We start from the raw sequence: 26,657 nt of genomic DNA on the forward strand, positions 1-26,657 counted from the left end.
AGGCTTTCACATAGTGCTTTAGTATTCTGTGTTTAATTGTTGAGGTGGTCTGCATTTCCTGAATGTTTTCTTCTTCTTGTCTGTAACTTTTTCAGTAAATGAGAAAAGGTTAGTGTAAACGTGTCCGTCTATTAACAGAGACTATTTAGAGCTGCCCTCCAGTGGTGACAGTGCGGAACTACAACATCAAATAATTATTCGTATCTATGTAGACCTCGTTACTTGTGTGATTAAAACACGTAACAACGGTAACCGCAGTGTCGGCGGCCATTGTGTTAATAGCAGCTGTGTTCTTCATGATAACTTTACTTTGGTGTTGAGATCTCAGGGCTTCACAGCGCCGCGGCGGCAGTGCGGAGCACCTCCCTGCGGCTGATGTTCTCTGCGCTTTGGTGCGAATCAAATAACATTTAGAAGCAGGAGGACATCTCAGTCGCGGCGGAAACGTCCCTCTCCCGCATTTTGTGTTCCCGAAAAACCGGCGGGACAACGGCTTTGTGGTAGTTTCTCTGTTAGGATGTCGTCGTCTGAAAATGCTGCGTCACATGAAGGTATGCCGGCTACTGTTGTCACACCAAGTGGGTGGTCAGGGCAGCGTCGTGCCATCGTACTGTAGGCTACTGTGCACATTAATAATAATAATAATAATAATAGTCATTTGATATATCACATTATCGCATGTTAAATCAAATAATAACAATACATAAATCAGACTTAAATCTTTGATGTAGAAAAAGATGTAGTATATTTGGTATCTGCTTTAAACATGCCAGATGTTACTTATGTTTATTATAAAATGCTAATACTCAACTTGTACTATGACTGTAATTTTGTCCAGTCTGTGAAGCAGCGCCCCCTCCATCAGAGGCTGAAGAACCTCTGAGGATTGTTCTGTTGGGCAGGACAGGAACAGGCAGAAGCTCCTCAGGCAACACCATCCTGGGCAGGTCCGCCTTCTGGGTCGATGTGTCCCCCTGTTCTGTCACCGCACAGTGCAACAGACAAACTGGGACAGCAGGCGGGCGCAGTGTCTCTGTGATTGACACTCCAGGTTTCTTTCATACAAGCCTGTCCCCTGAGGAGGCGATGGCAGAGGTGGGACGGTGTGTTGTCCTGTCCTCGCCGGGACCCCACGCCTTCTTGGTGACCCTGCAGCCTGGCAGGTTTACCCAGGAGGAGAGGGACGCCTTAGAGTGGATCAAGGCTACGTTTGGGCCTGGAGCCACCAGGTTTACCACGGTGTTGTTCACCTGGGGAGACCAGCTGCAGGGCAAACGCATCGAGGACTTCCTGGAAGAGAGCGAGGAGCTGTCGGAATTTGTCAGCAGCTGCCATGGGGGGTATCACGTCTTTGATAATAGTGAACAAGACAAGGTGACAGAGAGCTCACAACAGGTTGTACAGCTTCTGAAGAAGATAGACAAGATTGTGGCGAACAATGGAGGCGGTTCCTATAGCAATGAGATGTTCAAGGAGGCTGAGAGTGCCATCAGAAAGGCACAAGAGAGGATTCTGGGAGAAAGAGGACACAAGGTGGAGTCCCCTCAGAAAGAGGCTGTAGAGAAGCAGGGACCAGAGTTAGAGAGGAAGACGGAGGAGGTGGAGAGGAGGAGGGAGGAAGAAGAGGCCAGGAAGAGGGCAGAGAGGCTTTTCTGGAGCGAGCTGGTGACTGCGCTGGGGAGAGGTGCAGCAGAGGGGGCAGGGATCATGGGGAAAGACAAAGGGAAAGGGAAAGCAGTGAAGAAGGTGAAGGTGATGGAGAGGGCGGCAGCTCTGGCAGCATCGCCGCTCTCCATCAGTTCAGCTGCAAAAGCGGTGGGAGGAGCTGTGAGAGAAGGAACTAAGGTGTTATATAAACACAGAAAAACTTTGCTGCATTGAGGGATACTTGACTGACTATATTCAATGAGGTATTTTCAGGAAACAGCAACATCGTGGAGCAACAGAGATGAAAGAAAAAGTCACTTAACTGTCACTGTCCATCATACATATATCAGTCTGTTTAACATCAGCACAATGCACCAGCACTTTCAGACCATACTATTAATTAAGAATGGATGTATGTGTGTGTGTGTGTGTGTGTGTGTGTGTGTGGGGGGGGGGGGGTGTCCTTCAGAAAGGTAAACATACTGGTGTGTTGCAGTAACAAAGAACATAGCCACACCTTTCAATTGAGAGAATTCATGTTATAATAAATGTAATGCCATAAAAAATGGTGTGCAATTCATCTCACTGTGACTAAAACAGCCTATTAAAGACATTCATTTTCCAATTTTTACCTCGGACACGACGCGGGAAAGACTTGAACTCAAACACTGCAGCAGACGTCTGCTCCATCTTTGGCTTCATTTAAGATTTTATGACAAAATGTTTAGCCCTTTTTTTTCCCATTAAGGAATACATTGAAATATAAAAGACAAGACGATTAAGAGGAAATACAAAAAGTATCATACTTGGCAATAAGGATAGAAATAGTTTGCACATAATACAGTAAGATATTCAGGGAGTGTCTAACAATACAGAACCAAAGAGGAAGACGCTTTGTGGAAGATTACAGAGTACAAATTTACTAAATATTTGTAATTACTGTAAATCAACAGGCAAGACTGAGATTGTCAAACGTGGTGGTGATTGGATAAAGTGTGGGAAAGTCTTTAACACAGGAAAACAGTGGATCTGTATCTGCACTGTTTGGAAACTGAAGCTACATACAATCACAGTCTCCAGAGCCAAAGAACCAACAAGGGAAAGTAAAGACAAATACAATGTTTCCATAGTGCTTTATAAGATCCACCTGCACATCAGGGACACATTTCCAGTGTCACATTTGCATCTTATGAAGAAAAAAATTAAACTCCAAGCACACATATCCACACACACACGCACACTCGCACACACACACACACAGACAGACAGACAGACAGACACACACACACAAACACACACACACACACACACAGTAACCAATCAGACAGAAAATCTATTTCTAGAGGTGCACTCATTTTGGTCTACAGAATGATGTCAGACCTTTAGTCCCATTGCTAAACACATGTACAGTTGAAGGGCGAGGACTGTGTTCAGATGCTGAACTGCAGCAGGCACCGATGGACGGCGGCAGACCTCTGCTTTAAACGGGCATCGGCAGGCTCATCTTTCCTTTTCCTCGAAGCACTGCAGACGGGCAGAGGACGAAGAAGCAGGCGTGAGAGGAGAGTTTGACTTGGAAACCACAAAATGAAACTTTCCCCACTCCTCTGTTTACCAGCTTAGCTTAATGCCAAACACTACTCCCTAGTCGCCTAACCAGATTCATATACTCTTTTGTTTTAACCACTGCAAAGGAGGACATCCTCCTCAATGAGAAAAGCAGGATTAAAAACTAAAAACAAATGGACAATACCCTTCACAGAATTCATTTGTATTTGTTGTGGTGTAGATTTCATTGGAAAATGTTAAAATGGGTATTTTTGGGCTATGAAAGACAAAACATCGGGCTCTGGTAAATTATAATGAGCACTTGTCATTCTTTTTTATACTTCATAGATGAGGTGATTGATCGATTACTCAAAATGCCTGCATGTATGAATAATAATTATTATTAATTATGTAAACAAATAACAATTCTAGCAGCAGAATGTTGAAGAGATCACAGCTGAAATCAGTCTCCTATTGGCCAGTGGCTACTCACCCCTCGTGAAATAAAGGTAGAAGAAATCGCAGTAGAAAATGGTCTGCACGACGCCGGACACCACGGCGATCTGGTCGAAGAAGCCCTCGGTGTGGTAACGCCACACCCAGTTGGCTATGTAGAGGGCTCGGTAGAGGCCAAGGAAGAACAGGTAGTGGGTGGTGATGGACTCCGCCTCACCGGTCTTGGTGATCATGAAGAGCTGTGGCATTATGGCCACCGCCTCCAGGAAGATGGAGAAGGTCCACAGGATCTGGAGGAAATCAGTGGGAGAGAGACACATGAGTTCTGCGGAAGTTCAACCTTTAAACCAAGGTGTTAAAATCCCTCCAGCTGCAGGTTTATGAACCCTGGGTTATCTTCTGATGTATTGAAGATAGTGTGTGAGTACTTATTTACCTCCAGTGGGGTGAAAGCATAGTTTTCCAAAAAGGACAGCCCGATGACTGGAACCAGCAGGAACTCCACGCGGAAAGTGTCATTGTCAGAGTCGTACTTGTTCCTGAAGCGCATGTAGATCAGGTACACGGTAGCATAGGACAGAGCCAGGAACACCACCTGAGAGCAGAGCCGAATATTGATAATTGGCCTTGAGAATCCACATAAACACTGTGAAACACTGTGAGAAAGTGAGACGTGCAAATTGTCAGTGGCTGTTCTGCAGGTCTAAGTGCGTGTGAACCTGGATTGAGGTGTGTGAGCTGGTGTGTGGACTTCACTCTAGTTCAGTGGACATGGACACCATTACTCATCTTAACGTGGTGCCCTTGCATGAGCTTTGGTAAAAACATTCATTGGGACGTGATCTACACTCTTACCTTCATGACCGTGTTGTAGGGTGAAATGAAGACCGTGAACAAGTCAAGGTACCTGGTGGTGAAGACAACCGCAAACAGCACCTGGGACTTCCCAGAGATGCCTACAGAGGAAGAAAAGAAAGAAAAGAAAACCAGTTTAACCAATGTGACACCCAGCAAGCAGACGACTGGCCACAGATATGAAGAGAAGCAAATGTTATGATTCCCTAAATGTTGTGATTTAAGAGCAAAAGAAGAGAGCTGTACTGAAGCTTTGGTTTGCTCCACAGATGCAGGCTGCTGTATAATAGGTGGAGCAGGCAGGAGATTGCTTTGTTAACATTGCCACGTCGCTTCCACTCCTGCAGAACTCCTCAGCATAATGCAAATACCCTCCACAATGCATTTCACTGACATCTAGAAAAGTTTCACCCTGTACTTCTGCACATCCGTACAACTGCATGCACACTGATGCAGTGGGGCTGTGCGCTCATAGCAGTGTGCAGAGAGTTAAAGCGCAGTGATGTGTTGGAGGCAGCCTACCAGCACAGGATTTGGACTTCCACATCTTCAGCAACAGGATAACGATAGCCACCAGATGTGACACGTCACCCGACAGACGAAAGACATTCATGTTGTTTATCTTCCTGTGTTCAAGAACAAAAACCTTAACGCAACTCCTCGCAGGCCTCACACGTCCTCAGTCGGGAGACAGGGCAGGGCTGGTCAGCCGCAAAAAGCGAACACGCCAGAAGAGTGCAAAAAGTGATGATGAGACGAGTTAAACAGCTAAAAAAAAAAAAAAGGGAAGCTAACAACTGCACAGTAGACTCTGTCCCGCGGTCCGCTGGCTCGTTATTCAAACGCATGCGGATAAAAGATATATGATATATGATGATGTCCTCTGTGTCCACTCTAACTCAGCTGTGTCCGCAGCGGTCTGAAAGGAAAGTTGCTTCAGAGGAGGTGACGTGGCTGACAGCTCGGACAGCAGCGCCCAGCGTCAAGCTAGCATCAGGCTAGCATCGCTCGAACAACCGTATCCTGTTCCGGCTCCGGTTTTTCAAAGTAAAACTCACATTAGTCAACACGCGGTCGTCTGTTGAGAGTCAGCCAAGATAATATATAAAGTTGATTTTCTTTCGTGATTAAGTTCATGGATTATATATCATTGGTGAATATTGTCGGGCGATTCGTTATTTTTAAAATATGTTACCGTTTTATTTGCAAGGCATAATCACTTCCCGGTGTTGCTTGACTTGCTCTGGCTAACTTGATGCAAATGGCTGGGTTTGTGGGCCATCCTCAAGAAGTACAGCCCTTGTAAAATACAGCAGATGGCGACATGCTGCAGGCAATAAGGAATTAAAACACCATCTTTTTCAACAGGCAGAAAATCATTAAAAAAGAACTGAAATAGATCCCTGTTCGTCTCCATTTTCCAGTTTCAGATTAATCTTGTTCGTTCCTCGACACTCATTAGGAGATTATAGCCTAAGTAAATCACAAACCATTAAAATTAAGCTTTACCATTTTACTTCCCAACATTAAGGTCTAAATGCTGTTTCAAAGCCCTCCCCACGCTGCCAGGAATACAATCCTGTGGGAGAAAAACGGAATCATTTAGCCTATTTATTTATTCAGTTGGTCTGAAAGTAGTCAAATTGATCATTTCTCAGAGAGCGATAGTGGAGAGATGACAGGAAACAAGTGAGAGAGAGAGAGATGCAGCGAAGGTCCTCGGCCAGATTCAAACTGGGGTCATGGTTCATGGTCAGCATCTTAACCCCCTAAACCACAGATAGACTGTATGTAAATATCGACCTATCTTTAAATCCAGATGAATTGTTTGTCGGAACCTTAAACATTCATCATTATCCATCTTGCACTTACATCTTTGTTTTGTGTGATGTTTCTATTTTTGCTATTCTCATTTAAATGAGATGCGTTTTTAGAATGAACATAATGGTTTTGTTGAATGTCAGTGTAATATTATCTCTTTAGGTAAATGCCATAGTCAGACAGGCATACAATGTCACATATTTGCCCCCTTCAATTTGTGATGCTAAAAGAAACTCATCCCAAAACCTTTTGTATCCAGTGAGGGCTTGTAGCATGGTACACACGATTCAGTGTTTTAAAATACTCTTCCGCTCAACCTGCCCGCCTTTCCTCCAAATTCTGCTATCTGAATCACTGTCAAAACCTAAAACCACTCACCCTCCATTCCTCATCACTCTGTGTCTCCCATCCTATCAAATCTCCACCTCCTCCTTTGTCCTACCTCTTATTCCACAAATTGCAAGCTGAATTTGGGCATCACACACATCCTGCTCTCCTGCATCCTACTTTCGCGTTTGATGCAACAAAATCAGCACAGGGCACCTGAGATTATAGAGGAAAAGCTTTCAGCCTACTTAGAGTGCATCCATGGTGGTGCAGAGAAGTGAGGGGGCACCGCGCACCAACGAAGAGTACACAGCTTCTTTATACACCCCTGAAGCATCCAGCACAGAGCCTGGTCCCTTTTTCTGCCACTAGGTTGTTCAACTTGAGTATTATTCTCAAACTGAAGAGTTCATGTTATCTGAAATCTGATACAACAAACACTAAGAGTTATAAATGAACAATGAAGAGACAGGCAGGAAGAAGAAACACACAATTACAATACAAAATGAATATAAAATTTACTTTATTAGTCTCCAATGGGTGATAACTCCAGACAAATGTACTGTAGAGGACATCCTCTGGACAGAGCTGACCCATACGTAGGCTACCGTAATGAGTGTGTGCTGAGCAAAAGGTTATGGGAACTAATCTGACACCCAGGCCTGATTAGTAGCTATTTATACATACACACAGTCCGGTCTGCCCTGAGGAGTATGTCGGCCCTGGTCATCTCCTCCTCAGATGCTGCACTGTGTGATCTGAACAGTCTGTCTGCAACCCTCCATCCCATCATACACAGCATATCTTTTTTACTGAAGTGGTAGTTGTTTAGGTTCATGGCAAAGACTCCCCTCAGCTGCGAGCTCTGACACCACAGCTGCGATTATCTTTAAAACAAGGCTTAAGGTAATAGTTACATCACCAATAACATCAGCACATCTCTCTGTTCTCGGTCTACTGTTTAGATTGGCTGACTTACCCATCGTGCATGTTTAGATCTCTGTTGGTGGTTTGACCTGATGTGTGATGTGTCTCTCGCTTTATTCTCTCTCATTAGGCGTGTGTTTGCATGTACTGAATTAGGCACCATTATTTCCTATTCACACAGTCCTTGTCACAGTTAATTGACCCTTGAATAGTTCTTGTCCTGTCATCCTCCACAGCACAAGTGCTATCTCCTTCTTACCCTCAGAGGCTCCCTCCGTCTGTCCTTTAAGTTTGTGTTTTCTGTTTACCTCACTGTTGCCGCTACTTACCGTGCTGTGTCTCCGTCCGCCCCCTCGTTCCTCCTCTGTGGATTTGTCATATGGGCAGATGCACACCCACATCCCTATTCAGAGGGAGAGATTTTGAAAAGAGGTACCCCCCTGCTCTATAATTTAGATGGGAGAGGGAAGGAAGAGGAGCAACAGTGAGGGAGAGGGAGGGAGTGATGAGGGGGCTAAAGGGAAGCTGTGGGTGAGGGCAGGAGGGGAGAGGGGCGGTTTCCATAGAAACAGTTTTGCTCACTTCATATTTCATATAATAGTGGGGATTGTGGACGAGGGAATTCTAAATCAAACCAGAAAATGTCTCTTGGGGTCTTTCTATTAAGCATGATGAGACTGTACCAATCGTCATTGGCCAGCAGCCAGCTGCTTTTAAGACACTATACACTAACTTCTGATGGTTACATCAAAGGTAGAAAAGTAAAGAATTCATACATGTTAGTTTTAAAGCCAATACCCTGACTGATATTACGAACCTGAGGCAGCTGCACTGATAAAACGTTGGAGAATTTGATGAACTTTGAAATAAGCGGAGGTGGAAAGTACATTTACTCCTATACTCTAACTTAAGTTCAGTCTTAAGAGACTATTATAATGTTTACTCCACTACATGTATACATATACAACTGTAATTCATTTTCCAAATTCCATCATTAAGTTGAATGAACAGGAACATCACAGCTGAAACCAAATAGCCGTAATGCAACACGCATGCAGCGTATTCCAAGTCTCTTGTATCCACTCACACACTCAACTGTTAAAATACACATTTGGGATACCCTAACAGTTTTAATATAAAAAAAAATAAACACTTTCCCAAAATCCTCAATGTTGTTCAGGATCCAGAAGTTCTGCTCAATCCCAGGTCACACTGGCTGACACTACGCAGTCAAAGGGTAACCAAAGAATGACCGTCCCACTTTGCATCCATTATGGAACAACAACATGTGAGAGGTAGCCCACTGCAACACCACAGCACTTCAAGTTAAAGTGCAATTCAGCACAGACTGATGAGGGGCAGAAAAAAAAACACGCTGCTGCGCTGCTTGAAACCTTCAAACCAGCATTTTTCTTCCCTGAGTAACCGTTTGTTGATGTGGCATTTAACATGTGTTAACAGCTCTGCGGGGTTATATGGAGCTTTGACTGTGTTGAACGGCTAACATGCACTGACAGTCAGCTCGCTGCAGCACCAGCGATAAGGGGTTGGAAACCCTCCACAGCTGTGAGGGAGTAAATGTAAAAGGATTATGTTTACAGGCCAATTTACAGTAAAAGGCCCATGTCATTATAACCATTGTGGTGATGCACAGTTTTAAACTATGATGGCAACCAACCTCAACCATTTTATTTCCAATCCCCCATATTTTCTTCGTCTCCCACCTATTACAGTATCATCTCTGTTGTTCCTTGAAGAGAGTTAGCCTAAAAAAATCATGACTCAAACGAGTTCTCGCTCGCTTACATGGACACATCAGGCATTATTCAACACCTACACATGCTTAGAGTGCACAGAAAAAAGTGGCAGCCCCACTGTAGTCTCATCTCCTCTCCTTTTCTGCCTTTCCTTTCTCCGTTTCTCTTCTTTTTCTCCTCTCCTCTCCTCCTCCATCCACCCCTCTCTCCCTCCCTCCCTCCCTCCCTTCCAAACCCATGCTCTGCAGAGGGATTGACACAGCATTTTCAGCCTGGGGTGCATGAATACGTACAGGAGAGCGCGCACAGACAGGATTATAGTCAGCGAAGGAGGCAGCGGAGGACAATGACGGATTAAAAGAGAGAAACAAAAGGGATAACAGAATGAATAAGTGATGAAGAAGAAACTAAAAGAAGAAACTAAAAGAGAGGAAGAATAAAATAAGGGACCACAGACCACATGAATCTAAGCATGTGGGACCTTTGCCCTCGACAGTAAAAGTGGGATTTTGAGAAGTTAAGTGGTGGTACACAAGGAATTCAAATTACAACCAAGGGACAGAAAACAACAGTTAACTTGCAGGGTGAGTATCAGTTACGTTCAATTTATATATGATATTTCAGTATTAGGAGATGTACCCAATAATAACTTGATGGATTACGTTTTTTAATTTGTTGAATATATTCATTTCACAGCTTTGCGCTCCAGAAGAGCACTTCTAGTTGCTCTTCCACAGTTATCATAGCAAAATAAGCTCTGCGTCAGACAGACATCGTGGAAACTGCTGTGTCGTGTATGATCAAGAGAACAGTCGTACTTTCCCATCATGTACTGTGAATCTCTATGACACTGGTGAGGCTCAGAGGCATCACCCGGAAAGTAAAGCAGGTATAAAATATACCTTGAGGCAGTGATGTTGCTGTGCACCTGTTGATCAACTTTAAATTTTATTTGATATGTTACATGTAGAGGGGAAAGGAAGGGCCTCACGATACTGGGGGCCTGGGAGGAGTAAAGGGAGAGAAAGAACACATAATATATTTAGCAGCTTGTGGCTTGGATCATCACAAAAATGACAAGGTTTTGGAGAGTGCTGTGATCCCAGTCCTCATAATGATGCAAAGCACGTTTGCAATAAAATCTTTAATTCACAAAAAATGCATAACATCTTGATGCAACAGGGGTATAAAGTGATATTTTCATCTTTTTTTTAATCTATCTTTCCTTGATTACGTCATTATGACATAATGATAAATTAGATAATAAAAAACCTTGTCTTTTATTCAGACAGCCCAAATGGCCTTTTCAGGACCACTCGTAAAACAGCATCGACCAGGACGATAAACAAATACTGAGACATTTCACCCCAACTACTGACCAGCAGTACTTTGAAAAACCTGTAGCTATACTGTAAACCTACAAGTAATAGGTATGATGTTGGTGGACCAACTGCATGAAGTGAGCAGCTGATAATAAGCTGTAATTGTTGCTGTGTGTCCAGTAAACAAACATTCAGGGTCACGTCCAGATCATTCAGGTCTGCAGATGGAAATAGAGGCCGATATTCCTGAGGAGGAAAGTAAAAAGAGTTTTACCTTAAAATAACATGCAATTCAATGTTCACTAACACTAACTTAGTTTAAGTGTCATAGATGTTTACTTTCAAAAACTGTTAGTGGACATATTACGAAATGATCATGTGGTGAATTCGTACAACCAACTGATCTATCACATGAACTGTGAAATAATATGTTTTGCAAAGATTAAAATTGGACAATATGGGAAAAGAAAACAGATATGAAGCCAACACGGAGGTTGTCTGGGATGTGATGGCAGCGTGGGAATAATGCTTTGCACTGGCTGACTGCTTCTCTGTGGGTTGGCTCGTGACAAGCAGAGGTGAAACCAGGGCACGTATTGATTCGTTTTACATAGTACAAGATAGCGTTACAAAGGAAAAAACAGAAGGAAGTGAAATGAACCTGCTCAGTGGAATGACTGACTCAAAACAGTCACCAGCTTCAGTCCCAGTATCCCAACACAGAGGCCTGTAGCATGAATCACTTCAGTGAGATGGACTCAGCACGTCCTTAACTGGGTTAAATTACATCAGTAACGTTTAGCAAATATGTGTTTCCCTTAATAGACTGAATTTATGTAACAAGGTCATTCTGAACTTTTCATGCCGAGAGTTTTAAACAATCATCTTGACAATCAGATTTAATGTTATTATCATTTTTGGCTGAAAAAAATCTGGAAATTAAACCTTTTATAGACAGTGAGGGTAATTTCCTCTTTCCAATGACCAGTTATGACCAGCATGTAATGAAAAGTGACTCAGACCACTTTGTATAATTGCTCCACTAGATGCCATATCTGGTCATAAAGTTCTGGTGTTCACACTGGATGTAAAATTTCTCTTTGTGGCAGATTTAATACTGCGTCTCATCAGGGGCGATTACCAAAGGCTTTAGGGGAAGTGGAAACTTCTGCATCTTAATCCCACTCCCCCCAAACGACCTGCTTGTTTTTTGTCTTTCTCTCTGTGCCTCTCTTGGGATTAACAGTCAGGAAATCTCCAGGAAGTCGTTCAGTACAGAACGACTCCACCTTTCTTATTTCAGTGTGAGAGATTATGACAGACTATTAATCTGTGATTCATGAGATTAGGGAGGAGCTGGTGATGCAGAGATACAGTAAAAGACAAAGTCCTACACAAGGATGCAGCATGTACACTCTGTGTGGACCTCACCGAACATATAATGCACATTTCATACACAGACACAGAAACAGGGATGCAATTTACAATTATTTTCACATAAATTACACTGACGATTACTTCTTCATTCAATAGAAACATTGTTTAGCCTATGAAATGACAGAAAAATGTGAAAAAAAATCCAACCAACAGTCGAAAAGATATTCAATTTTTAATACAAAAGAGAAAGTCCTTACATTTGAGAATCTGTAACCAGTAAATGATTAATTGCCTCTTAAAATTGCTGTGATTCATTTATTGTCAATAAACTAATAGTTTAATTGATTTATCATTTCAGTACTAATCTGTAGGGACACAATGCTGTATGTCTTCTATTATTTTCTACTTGTCTCTACCTCCCTAACTCAAAATTGATTAAACAAATAAAATCTAAAATCTGGACGAGATTAACAACCAAAAATAAAGATTACAGAAATGTAATGAATGAAATCCTCTTGCTCTCAGTGGGGTGTCCTTAGGGCAAATCATTAGGAAAATAAGCAAAACATAAAAGCTTTTTGAAAATGCTTTTTGACCCAAGTCTTCTCTCTCTCTTTCTCTCTTCCTCATTTATGTTCTCACCCAGTAATGTGGATCAGAGAAGTCTCCACCAAAAGTCACCTCTGACACCTTATTTAGAGTCTACTTAAAATCAAATGGAGATGTTTCATGGCTGCCCTAACGCCCTTCCTCTCATCCCATCTCTCCCTTTCTCTCTGACTCATGCTATGAGAGCACTTAATACTGCATACTAGCCCCCCTACACCACCGTGTCTCTGGTGACTCTCTCCACTTCTCTCCGTCCCCCAAATGCCACAGGAGATGTGTTCCTATGGAAACTGGCTTCAGTGAAAGTCCCCAGTTTTACCTGCTGACCATTAACTGGTTTGTACTGTGTGTGTCTCATCTCTGCTGTAACACATCAGTACCTGCGCGCTTCCTCTCCAGGCCTCCCAGTTCATTAGAGGTGATCAAATCTTTACACCAAAGGGGAGACGCCATTGATGATGGATTGTTGGCCGGTTGCATCTTCCTTTTATAGATACGGCTCGGAAGAACTCATTTCACAGCTGTGTTGCTGGTTGGAAGCCAAGGACACCTGCATGGAGACGGACCACAGAACATAAAAACTGAATCCTCACATACAGTACACACACATAAAGATACAGATATGCCTGTGTGAGTGTCATTGCAGAGAAACGATCCATAAATCCTAACCTCTTGATTACGTGCAATCATTTTACAATGAGTGTATTAATTTCCTTAAAATGACAATGAAATGTCAGTGAACCCGTGACCCTTTTAGCAGAAGTCAGATTTTATTCTTGACACATTTAGATACTTGTGAGATGAGTTGCAGGAAATGTTTTAGAGCAGTGGTTTCAAGGCAATCTGCATGTCAAAAACACAAGTATATGTTTTGAATAAAAGGACAAGCACACCTAATACTAAACCACGTTAATGGTCAAAGTTGTCCCTGGGAGCTGGTTTGGCTTGACAGACGCTGACATCTGGTAGTGGATTCATCAGAAAACCTGCTGCAATCAAGCAAATGACTACGCAACTGTAATACAGAAATCCTCTGTATCTATCACATAGAGAAATGTAAAAAAACAAACAGCTACTACTACAACCTTCAGCTTGGATTTACTATCTGCTTTGTATTGCAGGTATTATGACGGAAAGATTATGCGAAAGGATTTTCTTTGTATTTCTGGACAGATAGTTTTATGTAATCAGAAAAAAAAACCTTAAGCTTTGAGTTCATGTCATTTAAGACTCAAGATTGTCCTGGAGAAAAGAGGTTCTACTTTTTCCCAGAAAAGCAGTTTTGTGCTGTTACACAGTGGGGGAGTTGGGATCAAGTGATTTTTTAACACATTTTTTTGTAGGTTTTTAGGCTTATTAAGGTGCCAGATGTGTCAAACCAGAAAGAACCGAACCTCCATCTGGTTTGAGTGTTTCCATAAAAATGAAAGTAAGACAATATGGTAGATGAGTTCAATTAAAACCTTATGTCCATCTGTGACTATAAGCTCCACTGAATGGCTGAGTTGCTGTTACAACAATTACATTACTATTACTTAAAGATCATGAGTGAACTTCACTTCACTTAATGGATTTCATCTAAAAATGTAACTTGAAAATCAAAGACATTTACTTAAAGAAACTCACAGGATTAAAATGTATCACATGAATTGATAGTTAACTTAATGGCACTTTGAGAGCTAAAACTCCTTGCAGTGCTGAACAATTCTCCAACTTGCTGTTACACCAAAAATATTATTCCAACCACTTGAAGTCAAATTGTGTTACAGACTGTGCAGATATACCCTTTAGAATTGATACAATATCCATCAGCAGTAATTTCAAAGACATAGCTAGAAAAAACAGTAATAGTGTGATACTAGAATGCCATACTTATTGGAAATAGCCAAAAATAGCATCGAAACTATCTAATAAACTGACCGTAAATGTTGACAGTTTGCTGAAGCAGATAGACAAGCACCCTCACTAGCAAAAGATATCTGTCTAGCAAGAGTGGAGGTAAAACAAAAATAGCTGTCAACAAAAGCATTTCAATAAATCCTAGTCATAGTAGACCGTATTGTTTACAGTGTTTGTGTGAGTGCTGGAGAGGTGTATAATCAAAGCAAACACTTGGCTTTACCCGTAATTACGCCACTTACACCCACATGCAACATTACAACCCTGTTCTCAAGAGCAGGGTCACTGTTCCTCAAGACGTTTTGCAGAATCAAATCAGGATTAAGTCTAAATCCACAGCTGTAGCTCACTAAAACAACACACAAAAGCCAGACTAGAACCGTAGGCCCACAGTTTAATGTTTAAATTCATGAAGAGATGAAATGTGACGGAACAATGTTAGATTAGGTTTAAAAAAAAGTTAAAGAACGGTCATGTTATTTTTATTTAAGTGTACCTTCCCAATCTGACTCACCAACTCGCCAACTCTCTTACTTTGTATAGTCTTTTGAGTTAAACCCCCCCACTTTAGAGATTTGATTTTCGGTGATCTTACATGAACTGATACGGGCTGATTCTCTTACTCTCTGTCTCTCCTGCAGTGGTCTCTCTCAGTGGTCCAAGCACCACCTCTGCGGGGGAGAGCTGATTTTTGGGAGCAGTACAGAGTCTGGCCTCCCACCCAGGCCCCCATACCAGTGATCATTGGTGCCATGGGAACAAGTAGGTCCAGCAGGTGAGGAATTTAATCTGGAAACAGCTGCCTGTCTAGGACTACACTTGGATTACAATGGTGCAATTAATTCTTCATTTTATTAAGTGGTCCTGGTGAGTTTTATAAAGGCCTGAATCTACTGAATTTCAGCATTGCTGTATTGTTATCATTATTATTATTATTATTATGTATCACTGAACTTGCTGTAAGATCTGATTGAGTACCAAACAACAACAAAAAATAAATAGATAATAAGAGTGTGATTCATAGCACTAGTTTGCCATCCTTACTGTATCTACACACACTTGGTTGATAATAATTATCCTGGGAACTGCTGCTGTATTTTATTATATCTATTAATCCATGTAATTTGTACAGGAGTTATAGTGTCAAAGGGCATCTCAACAGTAGTGATGACACTGCTTTACAGAAACAATCTTATCCTTTTGTAACGCTGTCTTGTCCGGAAGTCTTAACGTGGCCGGTAAGAATGGGCTTGTTAATTTGGTGAGCTAGTCGGGGTGAGTCAGGCCCAGCTCAGGGATATTTACAGCAAGCAGATCCCTAAAAAGGCCAAGGCCGTCCTACACTGTCCTCACCAGCTGTACACAAAGAGCTCTTGCCTTCAGCTGCAACAGATTGCCTGCAATGAGAACAAGAAGACTGAAGGTTGTCTCATTGTATAATGGCCATCAGTATATACATTAATAGCCTGGCACATTAACATAGCATTTTAATTTTATATCACCTCATTTCTGATATGACCTTTGGTTTGTTTAACTGCTTGTTAGGGTTTAATTGTCTCATAGTACAGTTTTGTACAGTTGTCCCAATTGTTTTTATTCTTTTGTTTTTATACAAAATTTCCCTTCGAGGCACATTAAAGATTGACTTCATGGACAAAACTTAGGCACTGCATGACCAACACTCTGAACAACAGATTGATTTGTCAAATTGAGCAAATCTCTTTGCTGATAATCTCTTAATTATCAGTGGGTTCATGAATGATTAAAGTTCACGTATACGTATAATAAGTAACATATATGTCGATCTCAAAATGGGTTGTCTGACAGACACTGGCTCAGATATAATCCTATAATCTGTGATGACAGCAATCCTTCTCACATAGCTAAACTGAACTCACCTTCCCAGCTGCTAATCCTCCATGTAAAGGAGAGAGACAGGTTAGGTTGATTGATCCACTCAGGTGACCGGAAGTTTGGTCAATTTTTAGATGGTAGATAGTTTTTTTGTGGGAGTTAAAACTTTTATCATCGTATTCACTAACGGGTCTATGACAGGGTGCATAGTGTCCCTGCACACTTTAAATGGTACACTGGAGAGTACACAAGGATCAGTAAGATTACTATACTCTACTACAGCTCTATAAGCTTTATTGTTCTTTCCAATATTGTGCACAATACAGTTTGAATGTTTGAATATTTAATCAGTTCCAAGGCAAATCTGTTTTTTTTCATAAATATTCAGGGTTTTCCTAGAACTTTAAGTAATGGTAGGATGGGAGCCCTGGAAACAGCATTTGGACCGTCATGTGACTCAGAAACATTTAAATGAATCACTTTGGAAGTTTGGGACAGATTTCTTCCTTAAAATTAGGATTTTCTTTACAAAACCGTATTGATCATTCAAATAAATAAATGAAATAAGCAAATAAACATTCCTGTTTATTTCATGGCCAGTTTGTATGTGTTCTGAAGTTGTCATCAGAGGGGAACCTTCATCATGTCGACAGTGGAGGATGAGGCTGGCAGCCTAATAAAAAGCCAATATTGCCTGTGTAGATCAGCCTCAGCCCAGTACACCCTTTACATAACCACATTCGTTTCTAAACTTGGCAAGAAAAATTTAAAATCTCATACTGTTATCTAAATGTATTTATTTCTTAACCAAATGTTTTAATCCTAATCTGCCTCTCTCTGTTGGCCTGACAGGTACAGCATTGTGTCAGCCTTTTTACCAGAGGACGAACGCCACAAGATCTCTAGTTTAGGACTCCGTAACGGCCACAGTTCCCCCAACATCCGACTGCACTCGGCCTGCGACACAGAGACAGAAGACAGAAGGAGGTCAGGAACCTCTGCTGCCGAGCCCAGCACAAGAGGACAAGGAGGGATGAACAACTACAACGGGAAGATTCTGACAAGGGGCTCCAGCCAAGTACGGAGCCGGTTTGTAAAGAAAAATGGACAATGTAATGTGTTATTCACCAACATGGAGGAAAAGAGGCAGCGCTACCTAGCTGACATCTTCACCACATGCGTGGACATCCGCTGGAGATACCTGCTGCTTATATTCTGCACCAGCTTCATGGTCTCGTGGCTTTTCTTTGGCATTATTTTTTACAGTGTCTCCCTGGCACATGGGGACTTTGAGGAGCTCCCTATGTTGAAGGGTGATGGGCCGGCAGTGGGGGGGCTGCATGGACCCACCTCTGGACACACAGCTGGAGGGCAGACACAAAGGATGCCTTGCATACTTCATGTCCAGGGCTTTGTTGGGGCGCTCCTGTTCTCCATGGAGACCCAGACCACCATTGGTTATGGCTGGCGCTGTGTTACAGAGGAGTGCCCTGTCGCAGTGATAACAGTTGTTATTCAGTCCATTGTGGGTTGCATCATTGACTCTTTCATGATTGGCACCATCATGGCCAAGATGGCGCGGCCAAAGAAGAGGAACCAGACCCTTGTGTTCTCCAAAAATGCTGTCATCGCCCTGCGTGATGGCAAGCTGTGCCTCATGTGGAGGGTGGGCAACCTGAGGAAGAGCCACATCGTGGAGGCTCATGTCCGTGCCCAGCTCATACGCTCATATGTCACAGCTGAGGGCGAGTTCATCCCCTTGGAGCAGATGGACCTCAATGTGGGCTATGATGAGGGCACAGACAGGCTGTTTCTAGTATCCCCGCTGGTTATAGTCCATGAGATAGACAAAGATAGCCCTTTGTACACTTTAAGCCGAGCTGATCTGGAGACAGATGACTTTGAGGTCGTTGTGATCTTGGAGGGGATGGTGGAGGCCACAGCCATGACCACACAGTTCCGTAGCTCCTACCTTGCCAGAGAGATCTTCTGGGGTCACAGGTTTGAGCCTGTGATCTATGAGGACCGGGACCGCTACAAGGTAGACTACGCTCGCTTCAACAAGACCTATGAGGTGCCGTCAACGCCCCACCTCAGCGCCAAAGAGCTTGACGAGGCCGTAAGCCGACCCTGTTCTTCTGCATCTCCCGTCTCTGCATGTAGGACCACACAAGACTTGATTCCCAGGTCGCTGAGCGCCTTTTGTTACGAGAACGAGGTAGCATTGAGCTGTGGGGAGGAAGATGACGACATCTTCGACTCCTCCCAGACTGTAGGGAAGGAGAAGGCAGAGGAGAGGAGGACTTCAGTTTCTGTAGACTTCCAAAATATGTTCCAGGACACTGCGACCACGACATCTGGCAGTCACAACGTCATGTGTGTTCTGGACATGGACAATAACCAGATGGAGTTTGACATCCTACAGACTGCCATCCCTCTTGATCCAGTGACCTATAAGAGTGAGCAAGAGATCTAAACAGTGCAGGGACAGTGGATTGTCACGTGTCCCTCTTTTTTCACCCACAAGTCCTTTCAACTTTATCAACAGTGATCTGGACCTGAAGAGGGATTTCTTGATGTTTTGGATTGCATGTACAGAAATTCAAACCCCCTTTGCCTTGCCAGTGTTGTTTTATATCTATATGCGTTTGTTTTTTCTTCTCGTTGAGATTAGAAATTAAGAAAAATTGTTTTCCTAAATAATTTTTTGGCACATGCAACTACAGTCCTTGAAGAGCCATAGCGATCAACCAGACAGATTCTGCAGGAGGACAGAGAACCTCTGACAAAGCGCTGATGGGCTTTTGGCTCCCTTTTATTATGATTTCATAACCAAAGGAAAGCACAATAGCAGAAACAAATCCAGGAACTTGAGTCAAGTCAACTTGAGTTTTAGGCTGTATGTACATTTTGCATAGTTAAAGATTACGTTTATTTAAGAGTAACATCTTTTCTGTGAATGTAAACAAGAGATTTTATGAAAGCAATAGCAGTTTTGATGTAATTCTCTTCCTTTTTGAAGAGGACTGAGCTCAAGTCTTACAGGGTGAATTTCTAAGATTTTTATCAAAGTGTGGTTGATATATGCTTGAAAATCTCCATGTTGTTCATGGATTTCAATGGTCATCATGCCTGCAATAGTTCCCTGCAAAGTCTTCTATTTTGCACCTTTGTGAGACTGCCTATCTTCTTCAATCTTTTCCTGTAAAACATAAAAACCTCCCTTTCTTTAGGCATTGTAGTATACAGTAGTGAGAAACTACTGTTGTTGATTTTGCTGTGCAGTATACCAACTACCAAGACCATTCCAAGTGCAATAAGTAGGTGTAGCAGAAGGAGTATTTTTCTGAATTAGAAAGACAATAACTTTTGACAAATGTCTTGATTTATTGCACTTTAAATGTTATGTTGAAAACATATTTTTTCTTCTGAAAACAAAGTTGAGATTTAAGAGAATTTATTGAAGAATAGAATATTTAACTTTGTAGTAAGAAAGACTTTTATTAGATTAGAAGTACAAAAAAGTGTCGAACTAATGTTAATCTATTAGTGTTATCAATGTAAAGCAAAGTAGATCTTTTGTTCACCTTATGGATCAAAACTCTTTTCTTGGTTTGTTTCTTGTGGAGGCTGCAGCCAGTGATGACAAACAATACTGAGAAGTGGCTTTAATTCATGTTTTTGCTGTTGTTGTTTCGCCAAAAGGTCTGGAGTTGGAAAGTAGAGCGCCTCTGATTCATGATTTGGAAACTGGGGTGCATGCAGCCTAAGTGTACTCATTGTCTTTGATAGTAGAAAGGTGTGAAGCCTCTGTCACTGCAGGAAACAAAGTGATGAAGGCTGACGAGTACAGTCTGGAAACGTGCAATTAATCACTGGATTGGGACAGTGAGGATAAAGTCAAGTTTATAGTTGCCCTCCTTTTTGCTGGGGCAGCAAAACAGCAGGTTCAGCATACTGGCAGAAGCAGAAATACCTGTATTAAATGTGTCAAATATCTCCCATCTGGTCCAAGCTAATTGAAACCAACAAATACATACCATTTTAAATACCATTTGGCCAGGATGTGGACGGCGACCATTTAGGATGTATTTTTCCCTGTCACCTTTAGATCTGATGATACTGCAACTGCAAATGTTTATTGTTTTGGTTTTTTTTCATTATGAATTTGTTTTTGCTGGTTATATTGCTTCAGCAGGCGTGTGTCTTTGTATCAACATGGCTGTGAGAGAGAGAAACTGACATCATGTGCATCTGAGCAATAAGCATTCCATAGCGTTAGATTTCAAAATTTAAAATTCGCTATATATCCAGGAGTATATTAAGCATAATCATTTTATTGACAGACATACGCTGCCAGCCAAAAGAAAAATAATGTATTGCATTTAGAGTTAACTCTTCAGCAATGTATTCATAACTGTTATAAGTATATGCATACATAACTTGTAAGTAACCTGGATAACTCTAATTAGGCCGCTGTAACAGACAGTTGTACTGTATGAACGTGTACTATATATTTGTTTTACAATTCATGTCTAGATGGATTGATTGATTTTTAACAGTACAGCAGGACTGCCAGAACATTTCTAATCAGAGTTCTGGCCAGTTTTGAGATGTTGAACTGTTTCTTAGCCGTTTTTAGTGTCTTGAGTGCTCCAAACACATTCATGTCTATTTTTAAAGCTCCTGAAAACTTCTTGAAATGTCCGCATGCCCTGAACTCTGGTTGTGCATACTGGCTCACTGGTGAAAGTGTTACTGGGACACCGTTACTGTCATTAGTGCCACCTGTGCTTTTCCTGCTATGCTTGCTGCTGTGAAAATGGCCTATTGGCTCAGATCTGAATGGGCACTTCTAATTAGTGCTTTACTAGATGCAGGTGTTAGTATGAAGAGTAACAACGCTGAATTCATTCCAATGAAATAAAAAGTCATAAAACACTTACAGGTGCACTAGAACTGAAAGTCTTTCTCACTTTCAAACAATTCTAGGTTGTTCATCATGAAATTACTATTACACTTCTGAAGATCAGCCCAATGTTAAGAAATACAACGTTCAAAAGGTTTTGACTGGCATAAAAGTCTTTCTAGTGTGTAGTAGTGTTTTGAATTGTACAACTAGTTCATATTTCAACCTGAGCACAGAAGGGGAGCCAACTTGAGTACAGGAAAACAACATCTGTAAATGCCATTTTGTGTAACGTAAAAGTATTTTGTTTTCTTTGCTTCCTGCTTTGTATAAATCAAATGATTTTCCAACCCCTGCTTGGAGATAAACATGCACTATTAAAACTGTTGAACTAATTGAAATGAGATGAAAAGATCAATAATCTCAAGTACAAAGCACTTTATTCTTCCTTGTATACCTTTTGATGTTGCAAATAAATATTTATATAATTTTGGTTGTTTCTCCTTTTGGAAACTGGTAAAAGAGGCATAAAACGCCAGTGAACCTTTGAAGAAAACCGTCTCATTTTCTAATGCTGCTGTGAGTGTTGAAGCTGCAGAGCCACTAGATGCCTCTGCAGCCATTTCTATCACAGAGGGTTTCAGCAGAAAACTCTGAAGCATGTCTTCCCTCTTGTGGTGTACTGGTGAAGCAGCAGAGGAGCTCAAGCCTGGATGATGAAGTCTATATTCAAGAAAGTTCTGAGGAAAAGACTGATTTTCCAACCCTAACCCACAGAACACAAGTCAAATTAGTTTTTACCTAAACTAGTTGTGTGTGTTGGTAGGACATCTAAAAACACTGAGAATTGTCTGGAAAGGTTGGCGGTGTCCGGAGGGAGGACTGACTTCTTACATTGCAGTGGGTGTCACAAGAGACAACGTAATGGTGCCCAAGAGCTCAAGACATCGTCACATGTCACTTCACAAGTTCTGTAATTTTGATCCTGTGGAAGAGTTGCCCTAATGAATTCTCAACAAATACTGCATGTGGCTGATGTTGCACTGATCTGATATAAACACCTTTAAATGATGCACAGAGGTTATTTTTGACTGCGCCTGACATTTAGATTTACAGCAGTCTTTCTAAGATTTCTTCAGGTGCATCGAATAATTTTGAACTTACATTTTCCAGCAACAGTCCTCATAAGCAGAGGAAATGCATTACAGAACTAATGGTTACTGTGCATATCACATGTTTCAAAGCTTTCCATGTTCAAAGGGCCCTAAAGTGTGCAATGATTCACAGTCAAGTGTCTGATTACCTTTATATGTGTATATATAAGCATTTTAATCAGAGATAAACCTTTGAGATAAACTGTGGACACTCCGTCCATCTTTCAGTATTTTGCGTTGCCGTAAAGTTTGTAATCTAAAATTAAGATTGGAATGAGATGTTTGTTAAAACACCTGGTGCCAATTAGCCAATCAGATAGTGATCTAAATATAGAAGAACAGGTCTACACTTCTCAAGCTTATAACAAACACATCATGTTGAAACACATTAAGCTTGATTTTTGAAAACTAAAAATATTTTGTGTATAAAATTCTCACATTTGATTCTGGTGAGGTGCTGCTTTTTCCATTCTGTGGTATTGAAGAGGGTTTTTGTAAGCACCCCAGTCCTGGAAGAAGCCGTTGGGTTGACTGTCACATCACTTTTCTATTCATACTATATGAATGGAGCACTTCTAGCTGCTCTGCAATACACCCACAGTTACACACATACAAAAATATGTACAGCTGGCCAAGTTCAGACTGACACTTTACATATTTCAACTCAACTTGTTTAACAAATGCTTGCGTGGTAATGTTGGTCAAGAGCAAGTAACAAACAATCTGATCTGGATAGATGGTCGTCAGGGAGTTTGCCTATAAACCAGTGACCAACTATGACCACCTTCATGCTGCGCCTTGACCTGCACAAATTCAGGTTTTTCCTACAAATGGGACATAAATATGAGCCTCAACTAGTGGAGAGAGAGACTGTAGATCACAAACTTAATTTCTAACTGGATTTGTGACTCGCAAACTACTTCACACAACATAGTGTCCATGCCAGGGACATGCAACATATCTCAGGTCCTGGAGGCTTCCACACGGTCCAGATCTGATGACTTTATGATGAATTGGGTACCAAGGCCTGCAAAATGAATAAAGCAAACCATTCATGCAGTGGAGGCCAGTGCCCCCTGTTGGCCAATCGTCAGACATTTGTTCTTGAATAGCTCCAGCACATGCATACAAACAGCAGTTGTACCATAGGCAGCACTAACAGGTTTGAGTAGTTGTAGCACTAACGTCTGTCTGATCTGCAGAGTTAAGATGTTGTGTACTTTAGTTCAGAATAAGAGAGGAAGAAGAAGAATCTCAGAAAGAGACTGAAGACACCTCAAACCGCCTACCATTGGACTTATTGGCAGGTGGTTAAGTATCTATCAAGGGAATTTAGCCACTCTTGTTCAGTAATTACATTGCGAATGTAGGGTGCGCCCTGAAATAAAGTGGCTGGTTGTACTACTGAGGAATTTGCTAGGGGGTACTTTCCTTACACCAATATGTAAAGCATCTTTTAATTAAGTTACTTCACCCCTCATGGTCGTCCTGTCTGAATCTTCCTTTAATCATATATCCTCCATCTCTGTCTGTCAGTCTGTCACTGTTCCCATGCTCAAGAACCCCCGACAGCAGCAAACACACACACACCGGACCTCTGAACCTCAGGAGAACTGGAGAGGCATTTCTGTCTGTGGAGGAGAAGATGAAAAGGGGGAAATGAGGAGGAAGGGGCAAGCTGCTCAGTAACCGCAGGCCTCGAGGCTATCAGCTTTTCATTAGCCAGTCAGTGAGTGACTGAGTGTGATCGGTGGAATGGTAAAATAGGAGAAGTCATGCTGGGCCACATTGGCTATTAGAGTGATTTGGGTGCTCCCACTGACTCCTATTGTGCATTGTCCGCGAAGTGAGCAACCGAGTCTCAACAGTGGGCCTTTGTATGGGACATTTAAATGCCTGTTAGCATGCTAATTATGGGATGTGTGTGTGTGTCTGTGTGTGCCAGTGTGTGTCCATCATCTTTACGTCCTTTCCATCCCTTTCGTCTCTCTCCTGGGATTTACACTCCTCCAGTTCCTCTTCCCGTCTCGTCCTTTCTATCTTTCCCAAGACAACAACGCACCACTGATGTCTGTGTAACTGTCGTGACCCCCTTTTCAAGCTCCTTCCTGTTGTTTCCATTTTCTTCACTTCTGTCTTTATTCCTAAATCTGTGTGCTCCCAGCGTCTTGTCTGGTCCCTTTTTTTTTTATTAATCAGCTGCTTCTGATTCTGCTATGCTTGGATCAGTATCGCTTTCATTCCAACGTTTTAACATTAAGCTTCTCTCACAGACATTATCCTCACATTTAGCTGTGGAAAACCTCATTTCAGACATGCCCCTCTTTCATCAGTGATAACTCTTCCTGCAAACTCTTCAGCCATCTTGAGCCTGTGCTTCGCTTTCACCTGTCTCCGTGTTGCTGGATTAGGGTGTACAATTACAGATTCCCAAAATATTTTTGGCCAAAGAGAGCCATGGGAGAAGAATTAGGCTGGCAACCTGCTTTTCAAGAGCTGGACACAACAACATGGAAACCAGTTAAAAAGGTTACAATCCCACCCAAAAGGAATAATGCAAGGTGTTATTTTGTCCACCACTGCATTGGAATGCATTGTATTTCACAGATGTTCATTTCACCGTGTCCAGCTGTAAAACTCACATTGTGCATCCTTTATGTTTCTTTATCAAGACCGCATTGCATATGTTTTTCAAAGAATTAGAGATGAACTGGGAAGCCATCCACTAACATGCACACACAAAAAAGGGAACCACTTGCAATAAAAGCAAGTGTAAAACATGTACAGATAAATTCATGCCAGACTAAATTCAAATATTTTTCTTTTTTTTTTGCCAACCCTTTAACAAGTTTCACTCTCATGATCTGCAAAGTCTCTTAAGTTGTGTGGTTTAGGGGATTTACTCCTCAATCATTCCACTACCTGAATATACAAGCTCAGCAACTCAACTGAATCTTATTACTGAATTGTATTTTAGGACACAAAATGAATATTTGTCCTCAGTTAGTCTCTTGCATTTTAAGATAAACCATGGTGTAGGTGGGTAGGTTAATATGTTGACCAAACGACCAAAAGGCTCTAATGTAACTCGATGTCGGTTAAATAGAATTATCTCAACTGATCAAGAGGACATACAATAGAACAGACACAACACTAAACGGCAACAAACATCTCCGACCACAACAAGGGTGACTTTGTTTGTTGGGCCTGATAACATGAACCCTTACACTGATGTTGTTTCTCATCTGGATGCTCTAGACTGAATGCGAGTAATAGGGTTACAGAGGCTGAAAATAAAAGATGTCCATCACTCAAGCTGACATAATTGACAACCAACATAGCAGCGTAAATGCCTGCACCCTGTCTGCATCACGATACGGTCAAGATCTGCCGCAGTATTGTTATGTTGTATATTGCATATTTACGTATTTTTATATTGGCTGTGTCTATCTATGCAAACTCATGTAATGTGCGTTCTTTACCTGGCAGGTGCAGCTCTGATATAAGATTATTTGTTTGCATGTTATGTTTCTGCAGCGGACCACTCCAATCATACTTCTTTTCTCGTTTATTGGCTGTTAGTCAGGAAACGTTATGACCCCTGTAAGTTATCTTGTGGTATTGCACAAGATAATTTGTCATATTTATTAATATTTATTAAGTGCTTTCTTCTAACTGCTATAGGTCAATAACCTTAAGATTGTGTACACTTTATTTACTCTCAAGATGTTCCATGTACTTTGTTTGAGTCTGGCTAGTCATTCTTGACCTTTTGGAGCAGATATGGTGCTTGTCCTTAAAAATGCACCCAGGGCCAGAGATGAATTTTCATTATTGACAGCTTTAATACATTTTCAATACATTTTTAAATTTTGAGTGTTGACTCTTCATTTGTTTTCCACAATATGTGTGATTGTTCTGTGTGTGATCCACTGGTGTTGTCTAGTGTGCACCTACAGGGACTGCACGCACATGTGACTGTCTGTGTGTTTGTCTAACTGTGTGTTTGCCAGTAAACAGTTGAGTATGCAGCACAAATATGCAGATTCACATTTCTACATGTAGTCTGCCTGTATGTTCAAGTCAACGTGCGTGTTTGTGTGCATGTGGACAACCATGTTTTCATCCATGTATGTGCTTCTGTGTGTGTGTGTGTGTGTGTGTGTGTGTTTGAGTCTATGTGAGCAGCTGTGGG

The 26,657-nt window shown here is 41.7% G+C and overlaps 3 protein-coding genes across 3 annotated transcripts; 2 read left to right on the forward strand and 1 right to left on the reverse strand.

The window, feature by feature from the left end:
- The first annotated feature begins 416 nt into the window (after positions 1–416).
- Positions 417–1,881, forward strand: LOC139300609 (GTPase IMAP family member 7-like). The gene is made up of 2 exons (XM_070923760.1): positions 417–551; positions 839–1,881. Exons 1-2 carry the CDS (start codon positions 518–520, stop codon positions 1,879–1,881), a joined length of 1,077 nt encoding a protein of 358 aa, XP_070779861.1. The 5' UTR covers positions 417–517.
- Positions 1,882–2,763: 882 nt separating this feature from the next.
- LOC139300211 (ER lumen protein-retaining receptor 3) lies at positions 2,764–5,405 on the reverse strand. Its single transcript, XM_070923227.1, has 5 exons — positions 5,029–5,405; positions 4,507–4,607; positions 4,088–4,246; positions 3,689–3,941; positions 2,764–3,171 (listed from the first exon to the last, which is right to left on the reverse strand). The coding sequence occupies exons 1-5, from the start codon at positions 5,117–5,119 to the stop codon at positions 3,128–3,130; spliced, it is 648 nt and encodes a 215-aa protein (XP_070779328.1). The 5' UTR covers positions 5,120–5,405; the 3' UTR covers positions 2,764–3,127.
- Positions 5,406–15,291: 9,886 nt separating this feature from the next.
- Positions 15,292–18,875, forward strand: kcnj4 (potassium inwardly rectifying channel subfamily J member 4). The gene is made up of 2 exons (XM_070924017.1): positions 15,292–15,320; positions 17,252–18,875. The coding sequence occupies exons 1-2, from the start codon at positions 15,298–15,300 to the stop codon at positions 18,873–18,875; spliced, it is 1,647 nt and encodes a 548-aa protein (XP_070780118.1). The 5' UTR covers positions 15,292–15,297.
- Positions 18,876–26,657: the final 7,782 nt, after the last annotated feature.

The sequence above is a fragment of the Enoplosus armatus genome, chromosome 17, assembly GCF_043641665.1.
Source record: "Enoplosus armatus isolate fEnoArm2 chromosome 17, fEnoArm2.hap1, whole genome shotgun sequence".
Lineage (NCBI taxonomy): Eukaryota > Metazoa > Chordata > Actinopteri > Centrarchiformes > Enoplosidae > Enoplosus > Enoplosus armatus.